Source organism: Gambusia affinis, linkage group LG16, assembly GCF_019740435.1.
Source record: "Gambusia affinis linkage group LG16, SWU_Gaff_1.0, whole genome shotgun sequence".
Lineage (NCBI taxonomy): Eukaryota > Metazoa > Chordata > Actinopteri > Cyprinodontiformes > Poeciliidae > Gambusia > Gambusia affinis.
The window spans coordinates 17636343-17664217 of NC_057883.1; the positions used below are offsets into that span (position 1 = coordinate 17636343).

At 39.3% G+C, this 27875-nt stretch overlaps 1 protein-coding gene across 9 annotated transcripts in view; it reads right to left on the minus strand.

Annotated features, from left to right (window-relative positions):
* Positions 1–23396: 23396 nt before the first annotated feature.
* esrrb (estrogen-related receptor beta) overlaps positions 23397–27875 on the minus strand; it is a 58535-nt gene continuing 54056 nt past the window's right edge. For all 9 annotated transcript variants that reach the window (XM_044142999.1, XM_044142996.1, XM_044142998.1 and 6 more), the window contains one exon: positions 23397–27391. In XM_044142999.1, the coding sequence (XP_043998934.1) occupies positions 27147–27391 (245 nt within the window). In that variant the 3' untranslated portion in view covers positions 23397–27146. The remainder of the gene's footprint in view (positions 27392–27875) is intronic.

Sequence of the window (27875 nt, forward strand, 5' to 3'; positions counted from 1 at the left end):
CTTCCATAGCGAAAGCTACAGAAAGGTACACGTAAGGTTGTGGGTGTACTTTTTTCTTCCACTGCTCAGTGTCATTGCTCACCAAAACGCTCTTCCTGATTTAATTAACACTTCAATTAGATGTGATTGCATAAACACTCTGCTAATAACAGCAGAAAGCCGTTTGTAAGCAGTGCAACATTTGAAGGAGTTTCTCTCATTACTGCAACGAGAGCAATCTTGTTACACAAATGATAATTAGGTGTCATTAGCACATACAAACTGGGTTAATTATAGTGCAGGAGCCCAAACACTTGGGCTGGACTAATCAAAGCTTCAGTATGACATTTTTAAGAGCACATGCAGCTGAGGAGAGGGCTACAGAATTATGACTCACATCAGGTGTAAGCTGGACCACAAACAAAATATGAATACGAGGAGGACCATCCATTATGGGATGCATTTTTATCACATTCTTGGGCTCCCTCTTATCGTCACAAGTTTTTTCCCCCGTCTTTATTCATGGAATATTGTTTTAGTAATCTATTGCTTCTCAGAGCATCTCCCATTGCTACAGCAAGATGGTAGACTTACACCTGAACTTTGATACTACTTAGAATAATTGCATATCAGCATACAGCATCACCGCGGAGCACACCAAACAAGCTCTTATGCATGGCAAAAAAAACCACTGTTTGCATAAGCCCATTTATTATGAGTGATAGTGCTGCCTTCGGTGACATTTCGTAAACTGGAAGCACCTAATCTTGTTTGGACCCGATACTTATTAAAATACCAGAATAGTCAGTCAGGAGATGTCCAAAGCAGCTCTGACCATGTCCTGATAGCTGTTGTGTTTTTGGTTACAAATATAAATACATTTGTCTTGTGTCGGGCTAGTTGGCTTGGTTTGTTTGTGTCAGACATGCTGTCCAGGTGAGGGGAGCTCTGCGGCTATTTGCCTCAGTAACATGATTTATGGTCTAGAAGCAGGGCACATGCAGGATAATGTGGCTGAATATAAAAAAAGTTTGTACAGCAGTGGTCAGAAGTTTACAAACATCATCAGAACCACAAACGTCATGATAACTCTGGGCTTTTGAATCAGATGAGCTTGGACCATTATTGGAAATCCTTGGAAAGATTATTCAACAATAGACTTTATTAAAGTAAAAGAAAAGGAAATATATTTGAATCTAATTCACATTTGAACAAAATTATACATACAATATCAAATATATGCAAACACTTCACAGATATTTGGACAAGACATTTTAGAGAAACCCTATGATTCTAGGATCCATCAACAAGCTTCTAACTTAATTCTATTGGGAAGTGTAGAAAGTGTAGAGTTGAGGTCAACTGATTGGCACACTGTTCACATTATGTCATGTTATGAATTCCCTCCCAAAAGTCAATGGTTCAAAAGCATTCAAAAGACCCCAATCAACATGACATTAAAGCATTTGATGTCTGCAAAGCTCTGATTATAAGCTGACCCATATTGCACCTGCTACGGAGAAGACTCTGTTTTTACCAACTAATGATGAACTGATGCTTGTGCACGTGCAATCAAAGGAAAGAGTCAAGGCTATGACGTTGATGTGGAGGTTAGCGGTCGAAGACAGGTGGGGGTAGCGTTGCAGAAAATAATTGAATTCTACAATGGTTGGCAGATATCTGAATGTGACTTTGTGCAGCTTCAGTCCCTTATCCCTCCCCAGTCCGAGTATTGACAGCTAAAAACAACAGCCATTATCTGTTAATTACATTAACATTTTATCTGCGGTGGGTTGCCGGGGTGCATGTCCCGCAGCTGGAAGATAGCTGTCAGTCAGAAACATCAAGGGGGGCTGGAGGAGGAGACTCTGGAGCTGTAGCCCTGCAGGAGAAAGGCCCTCTCTCAGAGCTGCCCTCCTGCCCTCCTACCCCTGACCCTTCAGGCGTAACTGGGAGAGGGCTGACAGGGGCTCAACTCCACCTCCTCACTTTGTCCCGTACGAAGAAGACAAGCCAAGATAACCGCTGACACCTGCCAAGCCATTCAACCCCTTGGCCAGAAAGCCACCAATTCAAGTAGCTGCTTGGGACAATTGACTTGAGACGAACGGAGACGTCTGATCAACGTCACCATGCAGTGCACGGGAAAAACCAAAGGTGGAGCTGTTGGATCTGCAGCCTTCTGTTGTAATTATACTGGACTCCCTTTGAGCTGTCTGTCTGTGTATATCAACGGACACTGAACTCTGACTCTGTTGGCTCTGCCACTGTTTTCTCATTACAGCTCTCATATGTTTTATTTATGCTGTTTGTAGAGTGTCCAGCTCTGCCCGGGCACAGACCTGTGTGGCAGTGCCAAACTGAGGACAATAAGAACTAGTGCCAGCTAATGCTGCAGGACTTGGCAGTGGAATCTGTGTGATGGCCACATCCAGGGAGTGGGGATGTAGTTTCTGCTCTTCCTCAGGGTCTTTGGGGTTATCCACAGACCTCAATCGCATTACCCCCTGGCTAGTGGGACTCCTGCTGAAGGGACTTGGCTCTGCCACTCCTCCTCCTGACTCTATTTATTGATTGGAAGCTGACTTTTAACTTAATATTTCACCTGCCTATTTCCCCCACTGAAGCTGCCTCCTGTCAAAGGGGCAATACAGGGATCAATGAGAACCTTGTCCAAGCAGGAAAAGGTCCCAGCAGGGGTCGGCCACTGATTGACAGGATTCCTGCCTTCAGCTGGCTGCAGAAAAACACCTGATCATGGAGAATATCGCCCTCACCCCATCCATACTGGGCCTCCTTGAAATTAGCTAACATGCTTTCAGATAGGAGTGTCTTTCTGTGTCTAGTTAAGCAGGGGTTAATACACACACATTTACCATACACCAAAACATACACAAAAATGCTAAAAAACCTCTGCTGACAAAGAGAGAGAAAGAAAGAAAGAGATATCAAGTGTAGTAATCAAAATGAAAAATGGGTCTCCAGCTACTTTAAACAAGAGCTAATTTATCACCAGAAAGTACGGATAAGTAGCTGAGTTGTTGCCGTTCAGTAAGTACCCGTTCTGCACCAAATTATTCCACCCCTGCCTGCGTGCAACCATAAATCATACACTTCCACACATCTTTTCCTATTAGCAGCCATGCTAGGCATGGGCGCGTGCTCAGCTACCAAACGCAGACTAATAAGCTACAACTTTTAATTTTGAGAATGCAACTCCCACCTTCAATATTCCCCTCCTCCAATACTTCATTTTCCACACAGCACCCCTCCTCTCTCACTCCCCTAACCCACTGCTGATCTTTACATTACAGCATTCGCATTATCTCCACACATGACCGCTGCACAATCAGGTCTACCCCCTGACAGAAGTCAGTCAGAGCCAGACCATAGAGTTTCTACCTGTTTTAGTTTTATTGCTGATGTATCCATGTGAAATAACGCAGCTTAAGCTGTTCAAGCATTTTGAGCAGCTTAAATTTCTCATAATTTCTCACGGACAAACAGGTTTTTGGAAAGGTTTTTTTTTTTTTTTTTTTTGCTAGGAGAGCAGGTTTATACCTTGAAAAACACTTATGCCAAGCAATTTCTTTGATGTTTTTATTACTAATACAAACTGTAATGAAGTTCATTGGGATTTGATGTGATAGGTTGATTGGATTAAAAATCATACATGATTTTCAAAGCTGGCCTGAGCCTCCAGCATGGTGCATGCATGTCTGTTTTCATGTGGGGAAACAGTGCTTAGTTTAGTACCAGTTTTCCTCACACACATGGTTTTGCATATAAGCTAAAAAGTTAATTTTGATTTAATATTTTTTCATGTATGTCCCCTTCATGGTAAAGTGCAACCAGAATTTATGTACAACAACGCCAGCTGAGAAACTAAGAAATTCCTGTGTGACAATAGCAGTGTCAGTCTTATGCCAAATATTATGAGATGCAGCATTTCATCAGTCCACATAATATTTCTACAAAACTCTTGGAAATATTAAGATTTTTTTTTCTCTCTTAGCAAATGTGAGATGCTTTTCGTGATTTTTATAGCAAGCAGTAACTTTAGCTCAGTCTATTTCTCCTTGTTGAATTATTAACACAGACCTTAAGTGAGGGTCTTAAGGTCTGTGTTAAATGAACCTGGAAATTCATAATTCAAGACCACAAATATACTTTAACATAGATTTGGATTGGATCATTCGTGTAAATTACGATTTTTTCATTTAAACCTCTTTTTTAGACCACCTAATTTTCTTTTTAATTGCAGAAGTTACATGAATTTCTCTTCAGTTCCTCCTAAAGATCATTCTGCACAGATTAGCAACAACAGCAGGACTGGAATAATTCATGCCACACACACCCAGACGCCCATGCACACACACACACACACCGAGGCATCTTGAGGAAGACAGCAGCGCCGGTTGCAGTCAAATGCTAAAGGGACGTTATGTGTGATGGATGGAGTCTTTGACTTCCAGTAGAAGTAGTATGATGGCCAGGCATCTCTCTGAAGTGCTCCGCTCGCATTGTGACCAAATCCTGTTATGTCCCTGTTTCATTGTGGTGACAGCATGAGGAATGCTTGGTTTTGTTCTTCCTACTGTTGCTATTCATCATCTGTGGAGAAGGAGATCGAGAGCACAGTGACACTTTGCTTTCCACCTCTCATCCCCCTCCTTCCCATCCCTCCTGCACACTCCTACACACCTTTCCCTTCACACTCCTCTCCCTGTTTCAGTGTTGAGACATCCTGTCTTGGCCACCGCACTGGAGGCCTCTTCTCTCTCTACACGTGTGCCGTTAAATTATCTCCATTGTTTTCCTCCTAGTGCACACTTCATCCCAGTGCATCCCTCTTCAAGGGGAACACCACTGAAGGGAAGGTATGTGCTGCAGCTCTACTCACACACTCTTAGCTCTTGAAACACAGCACACTCCTACTGAATCAATCCACTACTTAAAGGTGGATGCAATTTGAGCCTGGTCAATGTGCTTTGTGTTGAAAGCATCCTCTTTTTTTCTAGCCTTTAGAAAAAAAAAAAACACTAATATCCAAGCATCTAATTAAAGCTTAAGTCTCACTTGATCACATTCTGGAGCGGTCAATGGGTAGATGGGTGAAATAGTTTAATTAGCCCCCAAGCCTCCCTTTTCCCTCCCACCTCAGCATGGTTAAAGCTAATATTTAATTACAAAATAAACAGAAATCTGAGTCCGCGCTGTCCAGTCATGACTGATAGAGCAGAGGCGAGGCTTATATCGTAATAGGAGGGGAAACTCGTTGCTTATATTGCCACATAAAAGGTGCATAATTAGTCAAACGTAATTAGCAGAACATTACAGAATTATTAGACTGCAGAACAATGCCTTTCATGCTTGTGTGAAGGAAAATCAAGGAGACATCTCATCAATGACCAGGTTATTTTACTGCGCTTGTGTAGTTTTTGCACAGGAGCAAACCGTGCGGTTGTTTCCCTGTAACATGACATTATGCTTTAAAACCATCATGTCATTTACAAGTCATTTATTTTACAATGCAATCACATTTAAAGGTTGATGCTTGGTGAAATAACAACCTGTTTGTGCACATTTATAGTGGGATGACCCACCTCGGCTGAACACAGACACGCTGTTATTCTGTTGCTTAACAAGTATCTGAGACCAGAGTCTGCATGTGAGCACATGTCTCAGTGCATGACGCAAGCTCGAGTGTTGAGACGTTGTCTTATAAAAAAAGGCTTATAAATGTACGACTATCTCATGTCTCATAAAGGAGCCCCCTGATTTATTCCTATTGATCAACTGCCGGCAGCTGAGACAGGCTTGTAAAGGAAATCAACACTCCCCTCACATTTAAAGCAGTCAGACGTGTGTGCGTAAGTCGTGTGTTGGACGGTACAGGTGCACGGCAATAAATGTAAATATTTAAAAGTTCATTTATTTCAACAGTTCAATTCAATAAATGAAACTTAGAGATTTATGAAACAGAAAAAAATAGTTCAAGAAGTTATTATTCTAAGTTTGATAGGATTCCAATACCAATAATCAGCTCCTACTGCAGCCCTCTAAGACGCTTCTGGCATTTTCTCTGGTTCAGAAGTAGCTTAATACAAGAAGAATGACGGATTTAGTTGATGGTTCTTGAAGCACTGATTCCAGTTACACTTTGTAAAAGAGCTTTGCTTCACAGTCTCCTCAAGACTAATGTCATATCTTTTTCCACCTTTTCCTTGTGCCTAACTTTTCATTAATATGCTTCTTTTGCAATGACCTGCTTAGACTTTTCCTAAAAAATGGAAACTTTCAGTGAGCGTCTGATATTTTTGTATTAAAACCATTTTAATTTGTCTCATGTAATATTCACTTTTAATAATTATGAGTTTTATTATTTTTGGTTAAATAACTGAATGAAAACAACTTTCTGATAAATTTATTGTGATCAATCTATATAGTTCAACATCATAACTATGCATGATTTGGGTCTTATACATCCACTCTCATGCAAGACGAACAGAATGTACTTGTCAGAGGCTGGTGGACAGGTTGAGATGCAACAACACATGAATATTGCAAAGTACACAAGCAACTGATCTGTCCACAACTTTGGAAAGCTTTTAAAAAAAAGTGGAGTAAGCTGACACCTAAGTATACCAAATGCTTATGTGACATCACAGCTGACCAGTGCTAGACATTGACCCTCAACCTGTCTCTGTATGGTGCCCCAGAGGTGTCATGAAGACTGGGCAGGAAGCTTTTCCTGGGATGACAGAGCGCCAGGCGCTCTCCCACCAGGACCTAATTTCCCCCTGTGAAAATGGATAGCACGTCCATGGCGTAGCTTAGTTTAAAATGCAAAATGTGGACATTATCTGGCACAGAGATTCAGCGGCATCCATCACGCTATGCTAATGCAGCCCAGTGGTTAAGATATTCTAATGTAAGCCACCCTGGAGATGTAGAGGAATTAACACAAACAGAGCAGGGCAGCGGGAACACAGAGGGGTCAGGAGATAGGACGAGGGAGCTACTGGTGAGACAGGCACACACACACATTCAGGTTCCAATGAAATCAAGCACACAAAAATGTTTCTTAGCACGTTCATAAGAAGACATGCTCATTCTTGCAGTATAGGCAAATAGTCACTGGGATCAAGGTATAGCAAGATTTTTAAAAGTTACAGTTTTGAAACCACAAAAGTTTCCCATCCTGGCTTACCTATGGTCTTTTTAGTGAAGTGTAACTATGTGCTCCAGCTGTATGGAGGACAGAACAGGGTGCTTTTGCTCCCCCTCTGTTCATTATTTTCTTTTCTTTTTTCACTTATTCAAAAACAAGAACGCCTCTTTGAAGTTGAAATTCCAAACTGAAAAGTTAAACTCTGAGCTCCTACATTTGAGACATCTTTCCCACGAGGCTGGTAGGAAACCACATTAAATAAAAACAATGTTATATTGTTTATATGTAACAAAAACAATATTATAGCATACCAGAAATTTTTGTTTTAGAAAACTCTTTTGTGCAAACGCTGTGATGCTGTGAAACTTACATACTTTTGCTTAATTTTTCATTTTGTGAGGATCTTATGTCAGCCAATACACACAAAATTATTCAGACCGCTCACCAGTTAAAATTCATTGTTAGTTTCATTCAATCACTAAATTTTCTCAAATAAAATGACACAGGTAACTTAAAAAAATAGCAAAAACTTACTGGAGCTATAATTTAATTTTGAGATAAAAAGTGTAATTGAACTAATTATGACTGATTAGTACCAAAATCACTTTGACCAACTTTGTGCATTTTTTCAGTAATATTTTTGCAAATTCATCATTTACAATATCCTTCAGCTGGAAGGTCTCCTCTTCATCACTCTAATCTTAATCTTTAATTCTTTATCGGACTGAAGGCGAGACTCTGGCTAGGCTCTCCCAATCATTCATATTACTTCTAGTCAAATGAAACATATTAAAAAGATTAAACTATTACATTAAACATAAACCTGACAGGTGCATGTTACATTTTTAGCTCAAATATACACACACATTTACAGGAAAACATTCTAACATGAAGTTCTGCTAACAGATCACAGCAGTGCCATCTTTCACAGACACAATACAATTTATTAATGATGCATACTTGTTTCTGACTTGCAGTTTCCTCTTTTTGCTCCCCTGTCCAGTTAAATCTCCATCCAGGTGTTTTCTCCCTAACTGGACCGTTGTTCTCCCTGTTGGGGCTGGCCAGAGTCCCAGCAGAGTTCCTTTCTGCAGCTTGGCAGCATTCATGTCAGTCCAGTCCCAGTCCCCTGCTCTGCCTGCCAGAGCTGCAAGGGAAGGCATTATTATCATTATATTAATGTGACATTAATTGCTTTTACTTTTTCACTCCATTAAGTGTGCTCTATCTCTTTGGGAGCCTGGCCAGATGGTTTATCGTCTCCCGTGCTGTTGGTAGCACCATTAATGGGCTAAGACACTGGGCTATAAAATAATTGTGCCGCAGTGTTGGAAATGTTCATCGCGCTAATTGAAAAGTAATTGCGGAGGTATAGTGCAACTGTCACACCATAAAAAGGCTGTCATAGGCGAAGAGGAGGGCTTTCTTGTAAAAAAAAAAAAAAGAAAAAAACGCTTTTGTTTGCAGTAATACAGTAACACCAAGAGGTCAGAACAACGTTTTATTCTAAATGTTAACAGGGGAAATGATGCATTTTAAACATTTTTTTCCCAATGTCATATACATACCAAATTTTCTAAATGATTTACATCGTCTTACTGTTGAATTGCAACAATAAATCAGGTATATATTACAGTAAAATTAACATGCCGAGTAGAAGTAAATTAGTCTGTTAAACTTGACAGAGTATATATCGGTGAAAGCTACAGTGCAGGAAGATGATTTTACAGCTGGGAGTTAAAACATCAAACCCTGCTTTGCAGCGATGAAACTTTGCAAAGTGGCCTGTAATCCAAACAGAGAAGTAAATATACAACAAGACTAGATGTGGGCCAGTGAGGATAAACTAATTAAAATAAAATTACCACTGCTTTAGAGTGTCATGATATTTACACGGAGATTTAAAACAAAAACGTGCAAAATGATCCAGTTGGTTTTCTTTAAAACGGCATGCCCAAATATTTATAGTAAATTTTATTTTAACCGCAGTTTTAAACACAGGTAGGAAGAATAGATGATGGGGTATTGACATGACGTTTCCTCAGTATGTGAAAACACCATGTCAGTTTCCACATACTGAGGAAGCATTGGTCTCATTTCTTAGCCATCTTTCAGCCAGCCGGCCACCAGTGTGCAGCAACAAGCGGAGGAGGGCAAAGGAAATTGTTGTCATGCTGACACTTGTTCTTGCATCCCATTAAAAGGACTTTATAGCAGGAGGAACGGTGTGACAAAAATGTACCAAATCCTAATATTTTTAAATCTTAGTATAACTTGATATCAGGAACTTAAGCCAGACTTGAATTGTGTCAGTCAGTTCTTCGAACCACGCCAACACTGAGACTTACCTCCATGTAGAAAGCACAAAGGATGTAAAACTTTCACCAGATCAGTGCTCAGATCTAACAGATCTAACATTACAAAGCAGTGATTCTACGGACGCTTCCTTTATTGTACCACTTTCTTACAAAACAACACAACGTCTTTGCATTTGCATCTCTGATTTTCCATTACGCCATGTCTTTCAGTTAGATATAAATCAAAATTACAATTTCAGTCACAGCAGCCTAATCAGTGGCAGTTTATGATTTACTTCTAATGAAGTCTGGGTATCACAATGCAGAACCAAGAGTATTAAATCGTTAAAGTGTTAATGTAACATTATAAAATGCCATTAAGCTGGCAATTAATCAGTTTAAAAAATAATAAAGGGAGGATTTTAGTGTTCCAAAACCTTTAGATTCTTAATGTATTTACAACATTGAGAGCAAAGAAATTACCGTACACTTTGTTAGGTTTGACCTCTGAGGAAAGCAGAGGTCAATCTTAAATTTTTGAAAAAAGAAAAGGAAAGATGCAATGATGTAAAACAGGTTTGGAGATGCACAGAATCTGGAAAAAAAAAAGAAAAATTTCATTTGGGCAAATTTATGAGTTCATAAAAATAATATTAAAGCAGAATCTGATATTAGCCGAAGAAGTATAAGCTTTAACATTAATTTGGAATTCCAATTCTTTATTTATAACTACAACATAAGATCATTCTGCAAATTGATTAAAAAAAAACTTTCTGAAAAGTTGTCATCTAGTTGTTCTTTGTATTGCATTATTTTTTACTCTGAACAAAGTCTTTGAAAACAGTTTTCTGTTATTAATAAGACATCTTTGCACCCCAATTTAGTGAAATAGAGAGAGCAAGAAAGAGAGGGAGAGGGAGAGGAAGAAAGAGAGCGAGACAAAAAGGGAAACAACTTTTAATGGATTACAAAAAGGCTTGACAAAGTACAAAAAAATGTTTCCAGTTTTTTTCTCATTTTGGAGTTTTAACTTATTTCTTTCAAGTGCCATGCAACAACAACATAGTTGTCTTTTGAAAAAAAAGAACAAAGTTAAAGTTAACATACATTCTCTACAATATACAACTATTTGTTTTCATAATGATAGCTGCACTTTGCAATATCCTTGTTTCATTTTTAAACATAAACTCTCTCTGACACAGTGTGACATCACCTCTCCTCCAAATACAAATTGTTAATCACTCATGACCAAAGACTGCAGCATAATATCTTAAATGGTGTCCTGGTATCTGAAATCTTATAACTCTTAAAAAAACCCAGCCAAAACCTCTAGAGCCACTACATTTTAATTGTTTGCACTTTAGCAAAGGTCGTGATTTCTAAATAAGTACAATACCCTTGTTTTAGTGTTTTACAACAACTTTATTCCCCTGTTTCATAAAGTGGAACAACACATTTAACAAAATTTATCTGTGACTGATCTTATGAATTCCTGTGGTAATTTTACCAAACCTGAGAAGGATGAGATGACAGTGGATGTGCCGCTGTTATTGATGAAAGCCCGCTGTTTGAGGTGAGGGTGGTTGACAGAAGGGCCAGCTCACAGCCGTTTTAAGCCATCATTACTAAAACAAAGCAGCTTCTCACTGCTTATCAGGCCTGCATCGACTCCTTCAACAGCCCCTGTCGCTCCAACCAATCCGCCGTATTGACACACATTGATAAAGAACAGGATGGTGAACTTGTCCAACATGGATCAGGGTCAGAGCAAGAGATAGGGGATGGGGATGTCTGTATGTGAGACCCCCTGGATATCCTCTCTTGGATTCAATAGTGCTGTGTGTGTTCCTAATCAATGACATGGGTTGAAAATGAGGGCAGAAGTAAGTGGGATTGATCCCAACTGCTAAGAGATTATATTCAGTGATGCATTTTGAAATGCTCTAATTTTTCAGTTCCACTTTGCTCAAAACACCCAAAAGCTGCATATTTCAGGGTTTACATCATGTAGACTAGAGTCAATCAACCTGCCTGGACCGTGAACCCAGTTTCCCCCTTTGTCCGTCACTTTCTACTTCTACCAAGGTCAATATCCTCAACAATTAGTCCGAGGAGGAGCAGGAAGATTTGAAGCATGGTTGCACCCTCTGCAAATGCCCCTTCAAGGGCTTTGGGGGGCAGCAACGGTGTGTCAGACTAAAGTGAAAAGTGTACCCATTTCCTCTTTATGTCTCCATTTGCCACCCTCATTAGGACCATTCATGAGCACTTAGAGGGCCCTTGCACATCCACGGATCACCCTGGTCACATTTAACCTCGTTTCAATGCACCTTTTCCCAATCAAATCGTTACAAGTCCAAGTGTGCGAGTAAAAGACACAGAGGGAGGAACAGAAACGACCAGCAAGGCATTTGTATCTAAATAGTATTATCATATTAAATCTTTCTCAAAAGTTTTCCTTCTTTTGCCTTTTTGAATTACTCCTAGTGGCTTTGCACTTCATGTCAAAGCAAATTCTAATCTCTTCCCCTTTTTCTTTCCTTGTCTGAGAAGCCCAGATACCTGCTGGCCTGTCAAGCCTCAGAGGAAGAGAAAACAAGAACAGCACAGTCGTCAGGGAGCAAAAGAATGTGAAAATACAGTGGGGTGAAGGGAGTACAAATGTTGAGCTCAAAGAAACTCGTCCCCTGTGGCTCCATGTGCTTGGCTACATAGAAAAAAGGAGATAGAATCATTATATCTAGCACAGGGTGATCTGTATTCCCTACAGTGACCTAAGGATGTGGTAGTAACAGGTATTAACATATTGTCAGGTACAAAGGGAACCTTCAAAAATTTTCAAAACAAAATATGGGGCGGTTACTACTAATAGAGTACAACAAAGTTTTTAAAAAAGTTATGTAAAAACGACTTAAATTTTCTGTCACAATTTATTTGGCTCAAAGTTCTTCAAATCATATACCAGAATGTGGATTAGAGTGGACCCACAGCTGCCCACAGCTGCCCACAAATAGCTAAAAATCTGCAAAATACTTGAAACCTCCTCCAAAAATGCTTATAACTGCCTGTTCTAATAGTTCACACACCAGCTCTACCCTAATATGCATTCATCTGCACAGTGGAAAACCTCTTAGCTACCCTAGGAGCATCACTTCTAGGAAATATTTTAAATAATGTGAACAGAATATAAGCTACAGTGATGAATCTAAACTTTTTACTGAAAAAAAGAGACTTATTTAAGTTAATTAATTTACATTTATCCTATTCACTGATTTGGATGTTTAAAGATAATTAACATTTATGACAGTATCTAAAAATATTGTGAAATATTGTGAGTATTTTTTGATCTCATAACAAAATATTGTCAAATTATAATAATTTGCTAAATGGAAAAAAAAAATTGTGTTTTGTAAACATAAAACATATTGTTTCAAAAATAACATTGACAAACATTTCTGTGCCACTGTGTTTTTAATTAAGATTACTATTACTGGAGGAGCTCAGACCAGCTCATGGATACTTCCATTTGCAGAAACTTTTTTGGCAGCAAGTTGACATCATTTTAAATTCCTAAAATCTGAGAATGGTTCTCCAGTTGCTTTGACTGTACATCTGTTCCCATTTTACGCTGTGGCCTACACACACACACACGCCCTCGCACCCGCACACCCCGGCACACACAGGCACACACACGCACACGTGCAGAGACAGACACACACTCTCTGAAGTGAGTCACTTTGTGCTACAAAAATGCAACATGCATGGATAAAAGAAGGCCTCCAACTTTCCTGATGCCTCAGCTGCCTGAAAACAAAGAGCACCCCACTCCATTTTTGATTCTAGTGAGTGATTTGCATAGAAAAGTTCATAAGCATGGGACATAAGGATATGATCATAAAAGAGGCCAATAAAAATTTTAACTATGACAGAATATTAAAAGTGGCAGTAAATCAAAGACAGGCTGTAGAATGACCCTTACGGAGTGACTTCCTCGATTGGGACTGCTAATCTCAGCATGTGAGAAGGGGCACTCACTGTACACAGAGAATAAAACACCTCCTTCCGACCCCCTGACAGATACGGTTGTCTCTCACACTTCCATCCTGCCGGATAGTTAAGATTTAAGATAATGACACAACGACTTTCACGTTGATGCCGACATTGAATCTTTTTAAGAGGCCTCCTGCTGCCGAGCCAGGACGAGCCTGTCAGCCACTGGCAGTGAAAGAGCTGAATGTCTCGCGCGTGCACTCGTTTCCCGATGTCAGGAAGAAATTGTTCGTAACATCGGGCCCCCCTCGCACTTGTCTCAACTCATTTATTTCAGCCAAGGTCTGCGGATATAAATAAAAGGAAATGTTACTGGAGCATTTAAACTCGGCACCAGCCTTGAGAGCAGTAATGTAACCACATATCATCAAAACTGCTGAATCTCCCTTTGTCACCACACGACATGCAATTCCTCCAAAACATATTCACGTTTGTTGCCATTCATACAAATAAATAATCACAGAGAGCCAGGACAGGGCTTTAAAGCTGACCTCTACAGTAATACTGAGTGTCCATCAGATTTATGCTGCGTCAACTCAAAATAGAGGTTTGGAAATTATCTGCCAGCTTCAAAGTTTCCTTTAGCACACTGAAATATCATTTTAAGTTTATTTAAAAGATTTGTAACATGAATGTAATTCAACAGGTGGTCCATAGATGGAGCTCTTCTCATTACAATATGCATTACATTACAAGGTTATCCTGGGGTAGCTGAATTCAGCAGCATCCTAAAAGCTGTTTCCCTCCACATGCTTTACCTTTAACTGCCTGGCAAAAGCAAAAACAAACATGCTGCTTTAATCAGGGAGGCATATCAGCACAGTTTGGTCTTCTTTTGTCCACTTCAGTTGTGCTTTTCTGCCTTACTTAACACACTGCGAGCAAGCACACAAAACCACCAGGTCCCCAAGAGCAGTATGACTTAATTGAGCTATCCTGGGAAATCTAATTACAATAATGCACAGAGGATTGTGTAATATTCCCTCTGGTCCCGCTGCTCTGACACCTATCCCTGAAACACACAGAGACACACATGCACATGCACTTGCTCACTGCTAAAATGCAGATACGTCAGGAGGCTGTGGATATGCTGCAAAATATTTCACAGGAGGTGTTTTAATCACGATTCATGGGCTAGTAAACCTTTAAGTAGCAGTCAGTCAGCTGTGCCGAGCTGCGAGGACATAACAGAGACAGCATGATCAGAAAGTGAAAGTATTTATGTAGGGACAAAAAAAAAAAGTTTTGTGTTTGTCATTTCCTGCTAGGGATATGGAAGAGGATGATTAGAGTGAAAGCTTCTTAATTTGCTTGTTTGTTCTGTACAGCTGGGCAATGATCATTGCCATTACATTACATAGGGTAACTGAGGGAAATAAAAGCAATTCAAATGCAGCTATCTGTCCAGGAGGAAAGCCATAGAGCACACCCACGATCATCGAATGTGTTAATTAAACTAAAATGTGACCCAAATGCCTGCAGAAATAAGTGCTTTTACAACACAGAGATCATAGTTAGGCTGCTACCAAAACAATGAAGGTATGGCTGCTTTTTTTTAACTAAAAGATAAAACCATTATGTGAATGTAATTTTAAACAACGCTTTGCAAAAGTGTTAGGCCTTCAACTTTTATACATTTCACACAAGCTTTAATGAATTTCATCTGGATTCTCTATGAAACAAGTGTGATTGTGATGTGGAAGGAAAACAATGCACCATTTAAAAATTTTCCAAGCAAATATCTGAAAAGTGCAGCATCCTCTTTATTCTGATACTGCTAAAGTCCAGTTAAGCCAGTTGCCTTCAGAAATGATCTAATTATTAAATTAATACAGCAAATAGTGTCCAGTAGAGATGAAACTTAACTTTGGTATGATCACATTTGTTCTATGAAAGCCTCAGGGGAAAAGTTGTGGATACGTTTAAAGGAGAGTGAGGTAAGAAAGCAATATTCCAAGCTTTGAACATTTTACAAAGACTTACAGGAATATCTGCATTAAAAGGGGGTTCTACAAAGTATTGACTAAGGGTGGACAAATTTAAATAACTGCAAACTTCTCACAATTTCATTCATAAACAATTTTGAAAACCTAGCTTGTTCCCACTTCACATTTTTTCACTAGTTTGTGCTGGTCTGTCACATAAAATCCTAATATCCAACGAGGCTTGTGAGTCCAAGGCACAAACAGTGTGTATGTTTTCTTATAAGTCAATATCTGTTATATGGGGTCTGTGATTGAGTGCAAGGTCAAAAGGACACTGGGGGAGAGTACTTGGGAAGCGCTGCCCAGCTAAGAGGGGGGTCGCCGCCGTGCCCAAGGCCATACCCTCGCAGACAGACACCATATTGAAATTAGCAAATGGACTGCACAGTGTTGCTTGTTGGCCCATTTGTAAACCCCTCCCCTCTCCGGGCGATAAACAGATGCACCTCGCGGAGGGACATCACTGTTTCAACATCTAGGAAGGAGGGGTGCCAACCTCCCCGCAGTCCTAAAATGAAATGGGTCGAGTCTTATTTATTTACAGCATGTTTTGCGCTCCTCCCATAACACTGTAAATTACCTGCATGGTCAAGGCTCCTTTCCCCAGCAAGGAGAGAAAAGGACATAAAACATGTGATCTCTGAGATATTTAATTCAGGAATCACATATGATCTGTCAATTTCCATATATCAGGCTTTATGAGTCATATTTTAAATACAAAATCCCGTTTATGAATATATATGTATGAATTACGAGCAGTCATGTGCGTTATACGGTGTACAGCGTGACTATGGGCCCTCGCCAATATTTATGAGATTTCTATAGTGAAGCTCATAGGAGGATAAGGGATGGGTGATTTCCATGCTGAGGTCTTACGAGGATGATCATGTATCTATTTCTCACTTCACGTGTGCTTTTATCACTGTGTTGACTGTTTGACTCCCTGTTCATCTCCCTCTGAAATGATGTGAAAATGATAATGACAACCATGACGTAAAATATGACGCAGCATATTTTTTAAGTAAAATGCTCACACGTCTTACACGCTTGATACGTCAAAGCATGACTCTCACTTGAATCGAATTATACAGTAAGGGAGATAGAAGCAGAGAGGGGCGACTCGGTGGGAGTGAATAAGTGAGCATGTGGATAAGTGTAAGTGTGGAAGAAGGAAGAATTCCCTCAGAGGGAACTCTCTTGGGACCAGAGCTGGTCGTTGACTCCAAAAAAGGCAGGTGCCTCCTCCATTATGGCAAACAAGTGCATTCGCTTTAAGGCCATTGGAGATTTCTGACCTTTGCCTGACACGCGGAAAAGGTCAGGCCCATCTGTGGCTCCCCGCTGGGGGCTGAGCCTGAACATTTCCTCCCCGGTCCGTGGAACCCAAAGAATACCCTCGTTTTCCCAGCTCACACCAACGGCAGCACTGCAGACAGGACAAAATCTCTTCATTAAAGCTCCACCAACACTAACAAACAGAGGAGGTCAGAAGTTTCCATACAACCTTCACTGACATGAATACAATATATTTTGACAACATGATATTAAGTAAGTACACAAATTTTAATTAATGTAGATTTTCTCTAACGTGCACAAAATCACAATTTGACCTACTTTTACTATTTAGATAAATGTCCTTTTAGATGTCTTTTTGTCATAATCAGTTGGTGGTTTTGATCACTTTCTTGTTCATTAATTTTAATTTAGGGTTTGCCATATTAAATTCAGTTCCTTGTATTCTGTATTATTCAAAAAGTCTTGCCATATCACTTAATTCCTTTGTGTTTCTTCCTTGAACCTGATAGTTTATTCCCTTTCACAGCTGTTCCCAATCACTTGATTTCCTCACCTGCATCTAATACCATTATCTACTCATTCCTCAGTACTGTAGGTCACTGGCTTTCATTGATCTTTACTGGTGCCTTCCATTATTATGTCCATTGCTCTGCCTTTCTCGTACAGTATGCCAAGCAATTATCTTTGTAAGTTTTTCTTTTTTGTTAAACTTTGTCGGTCTCTGTGCTTCAATCCTGTTACACCACAACAAGATATGTTTTAGGGAATTGCACAAAAATTACACAAATTTTACCAATAAACAACCATATCTGGTGTAGTGAACGTCAAGATTTGAAAATTATAAACATCTATTTAACTGCGAAGTATGGTGGTGGATTCCTCATACTGATGTTCTGTTTTGGTGTCAGTGGCTTTGCAGCATTTCTTAACATGGATGAAATAATGTGGAAGAATGACTACCTCTAAATTTGTCAATTTCTCTTTGGTGTTCTTGTAGAACAGTGAGATTCAGTGGGTAAAATTCACAGTAAAATTAATTTTACCTGTATATTAATTATATATCTTACTCATATTTAAAACATTTTCCAGATCTTTGTTGTGTAATCACTCCTCCATGGAAAAAGAAAGATTGAGAGGTCTAAAAGCCCCAAAACTGATATGACACTTAAGCCCTGCATTAGCGTGTGTAAGCACTGAAGAAACTTTGCTTGTAGAAAAAAATAAAATGCAAAAGTGAATTGAAAGATACAAATCTATACAATCCTTATGATCAAATGTAAAAAAAAAAAAAATTGACTAAGTACATCTGAACATTCAGAAGAAGCAAATGTCTTAATACAATTCAAGCACAACCTTGCCGAAACTTAACAGCTCTATAAATGCCTTAAATGCCTTTGGAGTAAACACACACACACATCACCCTGTGTAAGTTTTTTTTTCCTCAGATTGATAGACTTATTCATCCTTATCAGAGTTCCTTATCTTCCTTCATTATTTCCAAACCAGTGGTTAAATAGGGAAAGCCCTTAAGTACGTGTGAATACTTGCCAGAGGTAATAAAACAGAACGAAAGAAAAGCCATCCTCCCTCTCTCAAAGACACATTTCACAACAGTGCTTTCCTTGGGAGGAAGAAGATACACTCAGCAGATAGTTGGGAATATTTTTTTCTGCTCTCCGGCTTCATATCAGAGTAGCACAGATAAAGATACAATAGGGTAAATAAATCTAAAATGAAGGCACAAAACCCTTAACATGCACTTATCTCTGTATGTGTGTGTGTTTATACAGCTTATTACCTTCCTTCCTCACAGACCTCTGGTGTTTCTGCAATCTCTAAGTGGTGGAGAAGATTCACACTGATTTTACCTGTTTTTCTTGCAAGTTTCTTGTGTGGTCTTTTCTTAACTTGTATGTCGTCGCCCTGTATCCACTGGGACATCTTTCTCACAGATTTTCCATGTTCTCAAATGTAAGACATTTTGGGGGGGAATTCCTCTGCAGATGACAAATCCATGCGTTTTACCTATGAATTCAATTAACAGCACACTGTTTCACAGCAATTCAGTTTTTGTGGTAAAACACATCAGATGAATTTCAAACCTGATCTCAAAATGTGTTTTTTTTTAAGTGTTTGTATAGCACATTTCAGAAATGAGACAGTTCACATCGTAAGTACCTTCTTGTGTTGGTAGCATGTGAAACATGTGGGAAAACCTTCCATATGTGAATTATTTGGGTTTCCTCACAAGTTCATGCTACTTTGTAATACAATTTACATGTTTCATACTCAAAATAACCTTCCATATGTAGGAAAACATTTTACACGTGGATGATTTACGGAACACAATTTCTTTTGACATGTGAAACATTTTCCACATATGGAAGGTTTTTCTGCAGAAATTATACTGTGAAACATGCAACATGTTTTTGGAAGGTTTTCCCACTTGCAAAACAAATATTAACATATTGCATTGTAATGCACCACGGGTGGGTTTGTGTGGTCTTTTCTTTGTTCTTTGTGTTTGTAGAAATACAAAAACATGGCGGACTACATTAAATTGTTTTGTACCAGTACAAGGTTTCACCATGTATTTCACATGGGTAGATTACATTGCATAATATATTAATAATATTTATTCACACATAAAATGTTTTGCAATAAATGTTTTGCAATATGTGTAGTAGCATGTGAAACTTGTAGAAATTTTATAACATATTAAGTAATTTATTTACATTGCACACTGTGAAATGCTTGTGGAAGATTTCCTCACATTTTTCACATGTAAGAAAATATATTTTCTAGTCACATGTTTCACATGTAGAAATGCATAGTACATTATTGTGAAAAGTGAGAATATTTTCCTGTATTAAGATGTGTTCCACATTTAAAAATGTCTTATTGTGACATCAACAAATGTCAAATATGACACCACAAGTTGCATATAGACATATTGACAAGAGAAAACTTGTTTTTCCACCAAGGACTAAAGCAGATTGACATCAGATGAAATGTACTGTGACCATGCTGAACTGCAATTCAATCTATGATTGCATAATGATCTAGTGAATAAGTATAGTGTTTTGACAAACTGGGACAAAGCAAAGGTCTGCTGATGGCCATCGAGTTTTTGAGGACAGCAGCTCATCCATGCATTAAGCGATGGAGGAGTGTAACTTGATAAATGCACTTAAAACAGTGATGATGAACAATGAGAGGGTGAAATCCCAGATGTCCCAGACTGTGTGCCTACTAGGCACTATGACAGTGTATTGATCAGGTCTGGGCCGGGTCAGAGGTGTGGGAATGCCTGGCTCAGATACTACTAGTGGGTCAGGTACAGCACGAGTAAATAGGATCTATTAGGAGACAGATCTATTCTTGAGGCCATAACATTGTGCTTTTTGTTAAAGACCAGACTGCTTGACTGCTTGCATTTCACTCTGCCAAGAAAGGGGACATTTTTTCTCTACAATATAATATACAGCATGCAATATTGCAAACTGTCTTTTGAAATTGATGTGACGTAATGTTTCTGTCTGAGACATTGATAGCTCTATGGCTGTGAAAACGCCCAGCTTCTGTTATTGAATAGTAATAGGCTTGTCAGCTGGTGCCTCCAATTTCACAAATGGAGCAATAAATACACATAACAGAATCAGTGGAACAATAAGAATGCCTATAAAGAACAGTTGTGCCTCAAAAAGAAGGGGTGGCAGAGCAAGAGAAGTGAAGCGAGTGACGGTGATACTAGAGGTCAAAGTAAAATCTGACGGCGGAAAGGAGAGGAAAAGTGCATGCATGTGAGTGAGCGAGAGCAGACGGAGAGAGATGGTGGCCCACTCTTCATTTCTGTGCCACAAGCTCTCCTGGGCATTTACGTGCTCCGTTTCCAACCTAAGTGTAATTTGAGGCCCGGGTTTGATACAAAGTGTATGCAGCAGCTCTGTTCAAACCCAATCATTCACCCTGACGTGTAATCCTTTCGCTCACCATCATCACGCTGCTTTGGGAATAATGAAACACACTTAAGCAATACGCAGCAGTCGTACAGCTGCGAGCAGGGGACGCATCTCGATGAGATGCCTCGTAACTCTAATGAAAGGCGTTTTGACCTGTCAGGGGAGGTAAACGATTGCCCTTCTACTGTATCTGTGAGAAACTTATTGATGGAAATATCTGGTCCAGCTGGGTGATTTGCATGGTAAACGAGCTGCACATTGCTTTTAAAAACTACAGCTCTTGGCATAAATACGCTCAAGATGTTTCCCCTTTTTCTTTCACTTCATCCATTAAGTTCATCTAATTTCTTGTCGTATGATGCTACTGTTTCAACAAAGAGGATTATTACAATTAATTGTCTGGCAAGACATTATTTCAAAAAGGGAAATTGGCTGTCATAATTATATAGTGAAGGGAATACTTTAACTCCCTGGAATATCAGCTTCCTGAAATAATGGAGCAGCATCCCCCCATATCCTCCCCGCCCCATCAGTGTTAGCATGTCTGTCTGTCTGCCTGTTTCCTGTGACGGATCCATTTTCAACAGTCCCTGGCCCAGCAGTGGCTGTGGTTGATTGCTGGATGGTTGGGTGGCCTGGGTGAATCTCTCACTGACTCACCTCACTCACTGCCACCAATCTTTGGACCTTTGGGAACGTCGATCTGCTCTTTATCCCGTTTCCACTGCTGAAATCCCTCTCGTGTGTGTGTGTTTGTGTGTTTATACCAAGGAAAAGACAGGATTAGGTTAATAGTTTCTCCACCAGAGTAATGAGTAAGTAGTTGTAGTAGAATCGGATGATTTTCAACTTGATTGGCTATTTAGAAAGTCAAAATCCGATTGGTTTTACGTACAGCGATTGCATGATATAGCACGTGGGTGCTTGCGTGCCAATACAGACTTTACTGTTACAGACTTTACTCCATACTGCTTGTGTGGAGCTGGATCGTGTGGATCGGACTCCAAGTACAAATTCAGAGGCGAGTTTCAGACAATAACAATAATAACGCCTCACTCACTGCCACCAACATGGCAATTGTGGAAGGAGCTGTGAAAATTTACCCTTCCAGAATTAATCATAAAGAAAAGCCATTTCGAACATTTTCCTTCTTCATTCCCCTGGCTGATGCTTTGTGAGCCACATTGTGGTGCATTACCTCCATTATTGTGTCAGTGGTATTGTGTTAGCAGTGGGTGTGGTTATTACATGGTCCCAAAGCTTTCATAGATGACCTAGTCTTTACATGTATAGCTCTTTGAAAGGAGGTGGATCGTGTGGATCTGTTTGTTTCAAACCGTTAAAAAGCATAGCTCATTTTCTAAATATATATTTATAATTAAACAGGCTCTGTTAAAGTGTATTACCCAGGTCATAATCAGATTAAGATCTGGATGAAAATCTTTGCTGCAGTGCAAACATTTTATCCTTTTGGGGAGCCAGTACTAAAATCCAGTGAAGCCTGACCTGTTCTTGTTAGACTTCTGCATTTAGGCACTTACCTGAAAAAACAATTCAAATGAAGTCATCTATATTTGTGTATCTAATAAGCTGCAGATGTATTATGCTGCTGTCTTCACCTTGTGCCTGTTCTCCTTGTTGCTCAATGGAGAAGCTAGAGGAGCTTCTGTGTGTATCTGCTTGAAACAAAACAAATAAAAGCCAGAAAATCTCACACCTCTGTTCACATTGTTCATTTTAAAGAGCCAGTCAGTAGATTTGATTCCTTTGTGAATGTCACATCTCTGCACAGCAGTCCCTGCTGCTTAATGTGAATGCATCAAGACTGCAAATGAATGCCATAAGCCTCCACAGGTTTGATTATTACTGTGAGATTCTAAAGTGGATGTAAAAAGTTAAGAGCCCAACCAGACATTACTGATATAAAAATTTAGAAATAAGTAAACATGAAACTGATGGACTCAACCTGCATTTTGTTCTTTTTTTCATCTGTCTAACAATGTTTTCTTTCTGCCTCCATATTCTTTCCTACTACAACGTGTATATTGCCAATTAAGCAAATTAGTTGATGATGCCAAAAAAAAAGAAAATAGCGAGAAGAGCAAGACTTTCAGCAGAGTCTGAGCCAAACTAAGCCATATTACTCTTAGATCTCAGCTTCTGTCATTGAACATGATGGATTTGGAAATGCTGACTGTCTTGAAAATGTAAGCATACAGGTAGAAATGTATATTTACCAAAACATTCAATCAGGGACTGCTGTCCTGTTGAAGCTAGCCACAACATAACAAAATACACTAAAATCTCTTATTTTCTCTGTGCTAAGCCTATATTAATAGAACCCTTTTTTACAGTAACTGCTCTACAGGGACATGATGTTGCTTTGGCTCCTTAGTAATTACTGGTAATGACTGCTCATAGCAGCAAGGCTTTAAAAAGTATTTTCTAGTGCATGAATTTTCTTACAGTACAGCTCCTAAAAAGAAATCAGAACAGACTTCATCAATGCAGGCATATCAAAGCTTTACAAACAGAAATTGGTGACAAAATCTGAATGGGTGTATCTTTTCTGACTAAACGTGAACAGACAAAAGAATAAAGTTGAAAATTATTTTATGCAGATGTAAAATTTTCAGTAAAAGCACAAAAAAAATCAGAGTTCATTGAGTATTTAATTCATTGATCCTTTACCTTTTTGAAAATCAAAACAGAAGTTACACAGATATTGGTGATTCAACAATTAGAGATATCAATGTACACCATTGCCAAATGATATATTTCACACCATAAATACTGAACACAGACGCAGGAAATCAGTTACCTGCTCCCTGTTTGCAGTTTCTCTCAAGGGACCAACTCTGACACAACAATGCTCTTATAAACACACACCCACTTTGCTCCACCCTAACGTTAAAGTTGTACGGTCGACATGAAGCATGCTTTACCTTTACAAACGCCTGTGAAGAATGAGTGGGATAAGAAGAAACATGACTACAATTACAAATGTTTTGGCAGGAGCACTGAAAGATTTTATTTTTTGGTGGTTGATAAAAACAATAATGGCTCAGGTATGTCACAGATGAGAGCAGAAAGTTGAACCAGAGGAACATTGATAATATATTGATGAGGTAGTAGCCAGCGGGGCGCTGCATACTTAGTTCTCCAGTGGTATTTCGGCAACCTACTGTTGTTGATGCTAATATATTTACAATACACATACAGAAACAACTTGTAAGTAGGCATGAGCCGGTTACTCTAATCAAGATTTTTAAAAAGTCTCCATACCATTCCTATAGTTTAAAGTTATTTTAATTAGTTGCCAGAGAAAATTGTCTGGCTGAGTGGAGTTTTCTCTGGCTATGTGGTGCATAGAGTAATGCACTGCTGCCCTTCCCCCACCTTTTGCTACGATCTGGGCTAAAGAAACCTTTTAAGTTTTTCTTACACTTACAAAAAAGACTGAATTGAAAGTTTGCTATTATTTCTGGAAAGCATGGACCAGCCATCACTCTTAATAACATATGGCAAGCTGTTTCAAATCAAGTGATCATGTTGTAGATTTTTGTTTTAAATCTTTACCAACCATATTTTTACTCAAGATGAGACTCTTATACCGGCTCACACACAGACCAGTTCTGTCTTTCACTTACTGTGGTGTCACAATGCAGAGAAAAATTATCAAAAGTTAAAAATTATTCCCTAGAATTTTGACCATCTATAAAATTTTGTTTACAAAACAATTGCTAATTTATTTTTTTTTTTTACTGATATAAGTGCAAATTAAAGGTTGCATTGTTTTGACCAAAATGATTTCAAATATAAGAAAAAATATTTAAAATGTTGCTCACTCAAAAAGCACTTAAGAGTGTTTTCAGTCAAAACTGGTCCTTGCTGAATTGTTCAACATTAAAATAGCTTCCTTCTAGAAAGCAGTTAGTTGGACAGTGGCAAGAGCAAGTAGGGGAGAGTCATAAATTCCTTTGATCACAGTATCAAAATGTTATGATAGTCACAATTTATACCGATAAGCATTCCCTTCACAATATGGCTGCAAGTTCCCACATTTTTGCTTCTGCAGTTAAAAGTTTCCATAAGGGAATGTTGTGGAAGTTTAACTGGCTCTTATTATGAGAACTCTGTTTTAAAACTACAGCTGGGAATTGCATAAAAGCATTTAGATCATATTGTGTGTTCAGTTTTAACTCGCTTTGTTATAACCGTGATACCTTGTAAAGGTGATATTTCTACTCAAGTTGAGACTCACATTGGCCCATGCCTATAATATAAGTTTTATACGTAATACAGTGCCATTTTGCAGGAGAAAAACCGTTGCTTTATTCATTCCTCTATTTGAATTTTGTTCTTTGCTATCTCTTTCTTTTTACTGCAATTTTAACTGAAATACATGCAAATGAAATCTAATTACACTGTTTTATACCTAAAAGATTTTGAATATGCTGTCTAAATACATGCCTTTAGCATGATTTCAGTCAGAATTGGTCCCTGCTGTATTGCACAACAGTAAAACAACTTAAATTTCACCTACTACAGCAGCGTTTGTTCACTGGGTAGTTCAAGTAGGGAGGTGTAGGATGATCTGGGGAGTAGTTATTCTCCATTAAGTGGCCATTCAGGCAGCTGCTGACCGCTCGATCGCCGCTAGCCTTTGATATCACAAGCGTAGCCGCAACTCTAACCTATGCAATGTCAGGGATTCCTTTGATCACAGTATCATATTGTTGTGACATAGCCACAATTTATCACTACAGCAGTATAAGCATTCCCTACCAGCACATTCCCCTGCACGTGGAGGGCGGCGGATGGCACTGAAGCATTACTCACACTTAGCGTAATGGACCTAAACACGGGGAGAAGCAGGACAATTTCCCCCCCACCAGAGATCACACCTTGCACAGACACACCATTGCCCTTTGAGGCATGCACACTTTGTTTCTTGCATAGCTGTTCACATGTGCATGATTGGGCGCTCGAGATTCTCACGGATACCGGCGGGATGGGTGTTATTCTGCATCGGCCACCAAGTCAACATGAGGTCAAGGAGTGGTCCATGTGTTCATTGTACTCCTAGTCCAGAGGCTGTACGGACTACCGCCCACCCCGCCCACTGGGTAAAAATAAACCCAATGTGAAGCGCCAGAGATCCTGCTTTGCACCTGCTATTTACCTCCATTCAGCTGAAGCCCCATAAATGCAGGCGCCGCTATTAAAAGATGGAAGGTGTCTAAAATGGTGAGAGCAGATGCCGGACACCTTGCTCCCTCTGGCTTAAAGAGCCCAAAATAGTGTGGTTGACATATAGGCCTCTGATTGTTTGAACAAGGAATCTCATAGACTTCAACCGGCATAAATCCTTTGAAACTTCCACACCGAAACCACTGATTATCTTTCACATGGACTGAATCCGGTCATCTATTTGCATGTCAAGAAGCAATTTCCACAGGCTTAAGCGACAGCTGAATCTGGGGTTTTAGTGCTTGAGAAGCACCAACACAAACTTCTTCACTAGAGGAGAAATATGAGTGTACAACAGGGGAACAAGTGGTGACTCGCATAGGTGAAAGTGACTATGAACAGGCATGGTCTTTAGGCAATAGCAGCAAAGAAAAGCACATGAAACACTGAAAATTAAGCATGGCTTTTCCACAGTCCCTCTTATTGCTGAATTACTACATAAGACTATTTTACCTGCCTATGCTAGGTTGGTTAAACATGGATTCAGCGAGTCTTTCAGTCTGAGAAGGATCCACTAAGATCACACTGCTTACTGCTCAGGAGAGGTATATTAATCCAAGGACATTTAATTGATAAGAGTTCACATTTAGGTAACAATTTTCCTCATTTCTCTCTTTTTTTTCTTTCTTTACATTTTTTTCTTTTGCAGGAGGAGAAGAAGAAAACATGGTTACCAAGTTTGTCGGATTTTGAACTGTACACTCAGCTTTCCAAGTAATAATTATTTACATGTCCTGGTTAAGTCCAGACAAAAAACAACAACACACGAGTCTGCTTATGGTTGTTGACGCCTTTGCTTTCTTCAGAACATTTTTTTAGGAACTTTCTACTTGTTCTGAAGATGCAAAGGGGCAGGAAGGTCCTTCATATAGAGCATGACCACTGACAATTACAAAAAGAAAATTATTACTGTACATAGCATTTATTATATATTTTAAATTAATCTGCATCATTTTATATTTATACTAATAACCCAAGTTTTTGACTTGTTTTTTTTTTTCCTTTTTGAATTTAAAGTCCCAAGGTTCCGCAAAGAGGAGGAGTTGTCAGTCTCTGCTCTGCAAACTACATGGCCGATTCTGTCTTCTGAGATCCCTCAGCCATGATTCAAGTCACTCTCTGTCTTCTTGTTGCAGCCCACTGCCTCCAATCAGACCTTGGCCTCCAACATCTCCAGGAAGAGTTTGTGCATGGGCACCTTGCCCTGCACCTTAATGCTGTAAAAGTGCTGCACAGCCTTAGTTGCAGTTTGCCTCAGCAGGGGCAGCGTCATGAGCAGCTTGCCAGCCCGTCGCGGGTCCTCCTGATGCTGGCTGCTCTCGAAGTCCTGAAGGGCCTCGTGGAGAGCGTCCTGCAGTTTCTGGACCGCCTCCATGTCTTCTATGTGCATGGAGTCTGCTGGGACAAGAGGGAAGAAAATAATACATTAGAGAGCTTCAAGTCCTAAAAATATTGGGGGGCTGTAAATTCAATATATATAAACAAAGATTTGCAGTAGAGATATTATAGTAAAAAGTCAAATAGTAGACTCAATGCTGTCAACTACACAAGTTACCAGTATCAGGGTACAGTCAAGCTCAAAATTATTCATGCCCCTGGCCCAAATAAGATGTAAATTTATTTCTATAAAACCAAAAAGTTTGTTTCTCATAGGAAATAAAATAGGCATCTCCCAGAAGATAATACAACGATGTAAAAGAAGGAATAAAAATATAATAATCCATTTATTTATTTCCAATAATTGTGTTGCTTGTATACCACATAAATCTGAGGTTTGTAAAAAAAAAAGTGTCAAGAAGAAAGACACTGTTGCAAGAAGTCATGAGAAAGACTGTGCTCTAGTCAGATGAGACACAAGTGAACTTACAAAATGCTATGT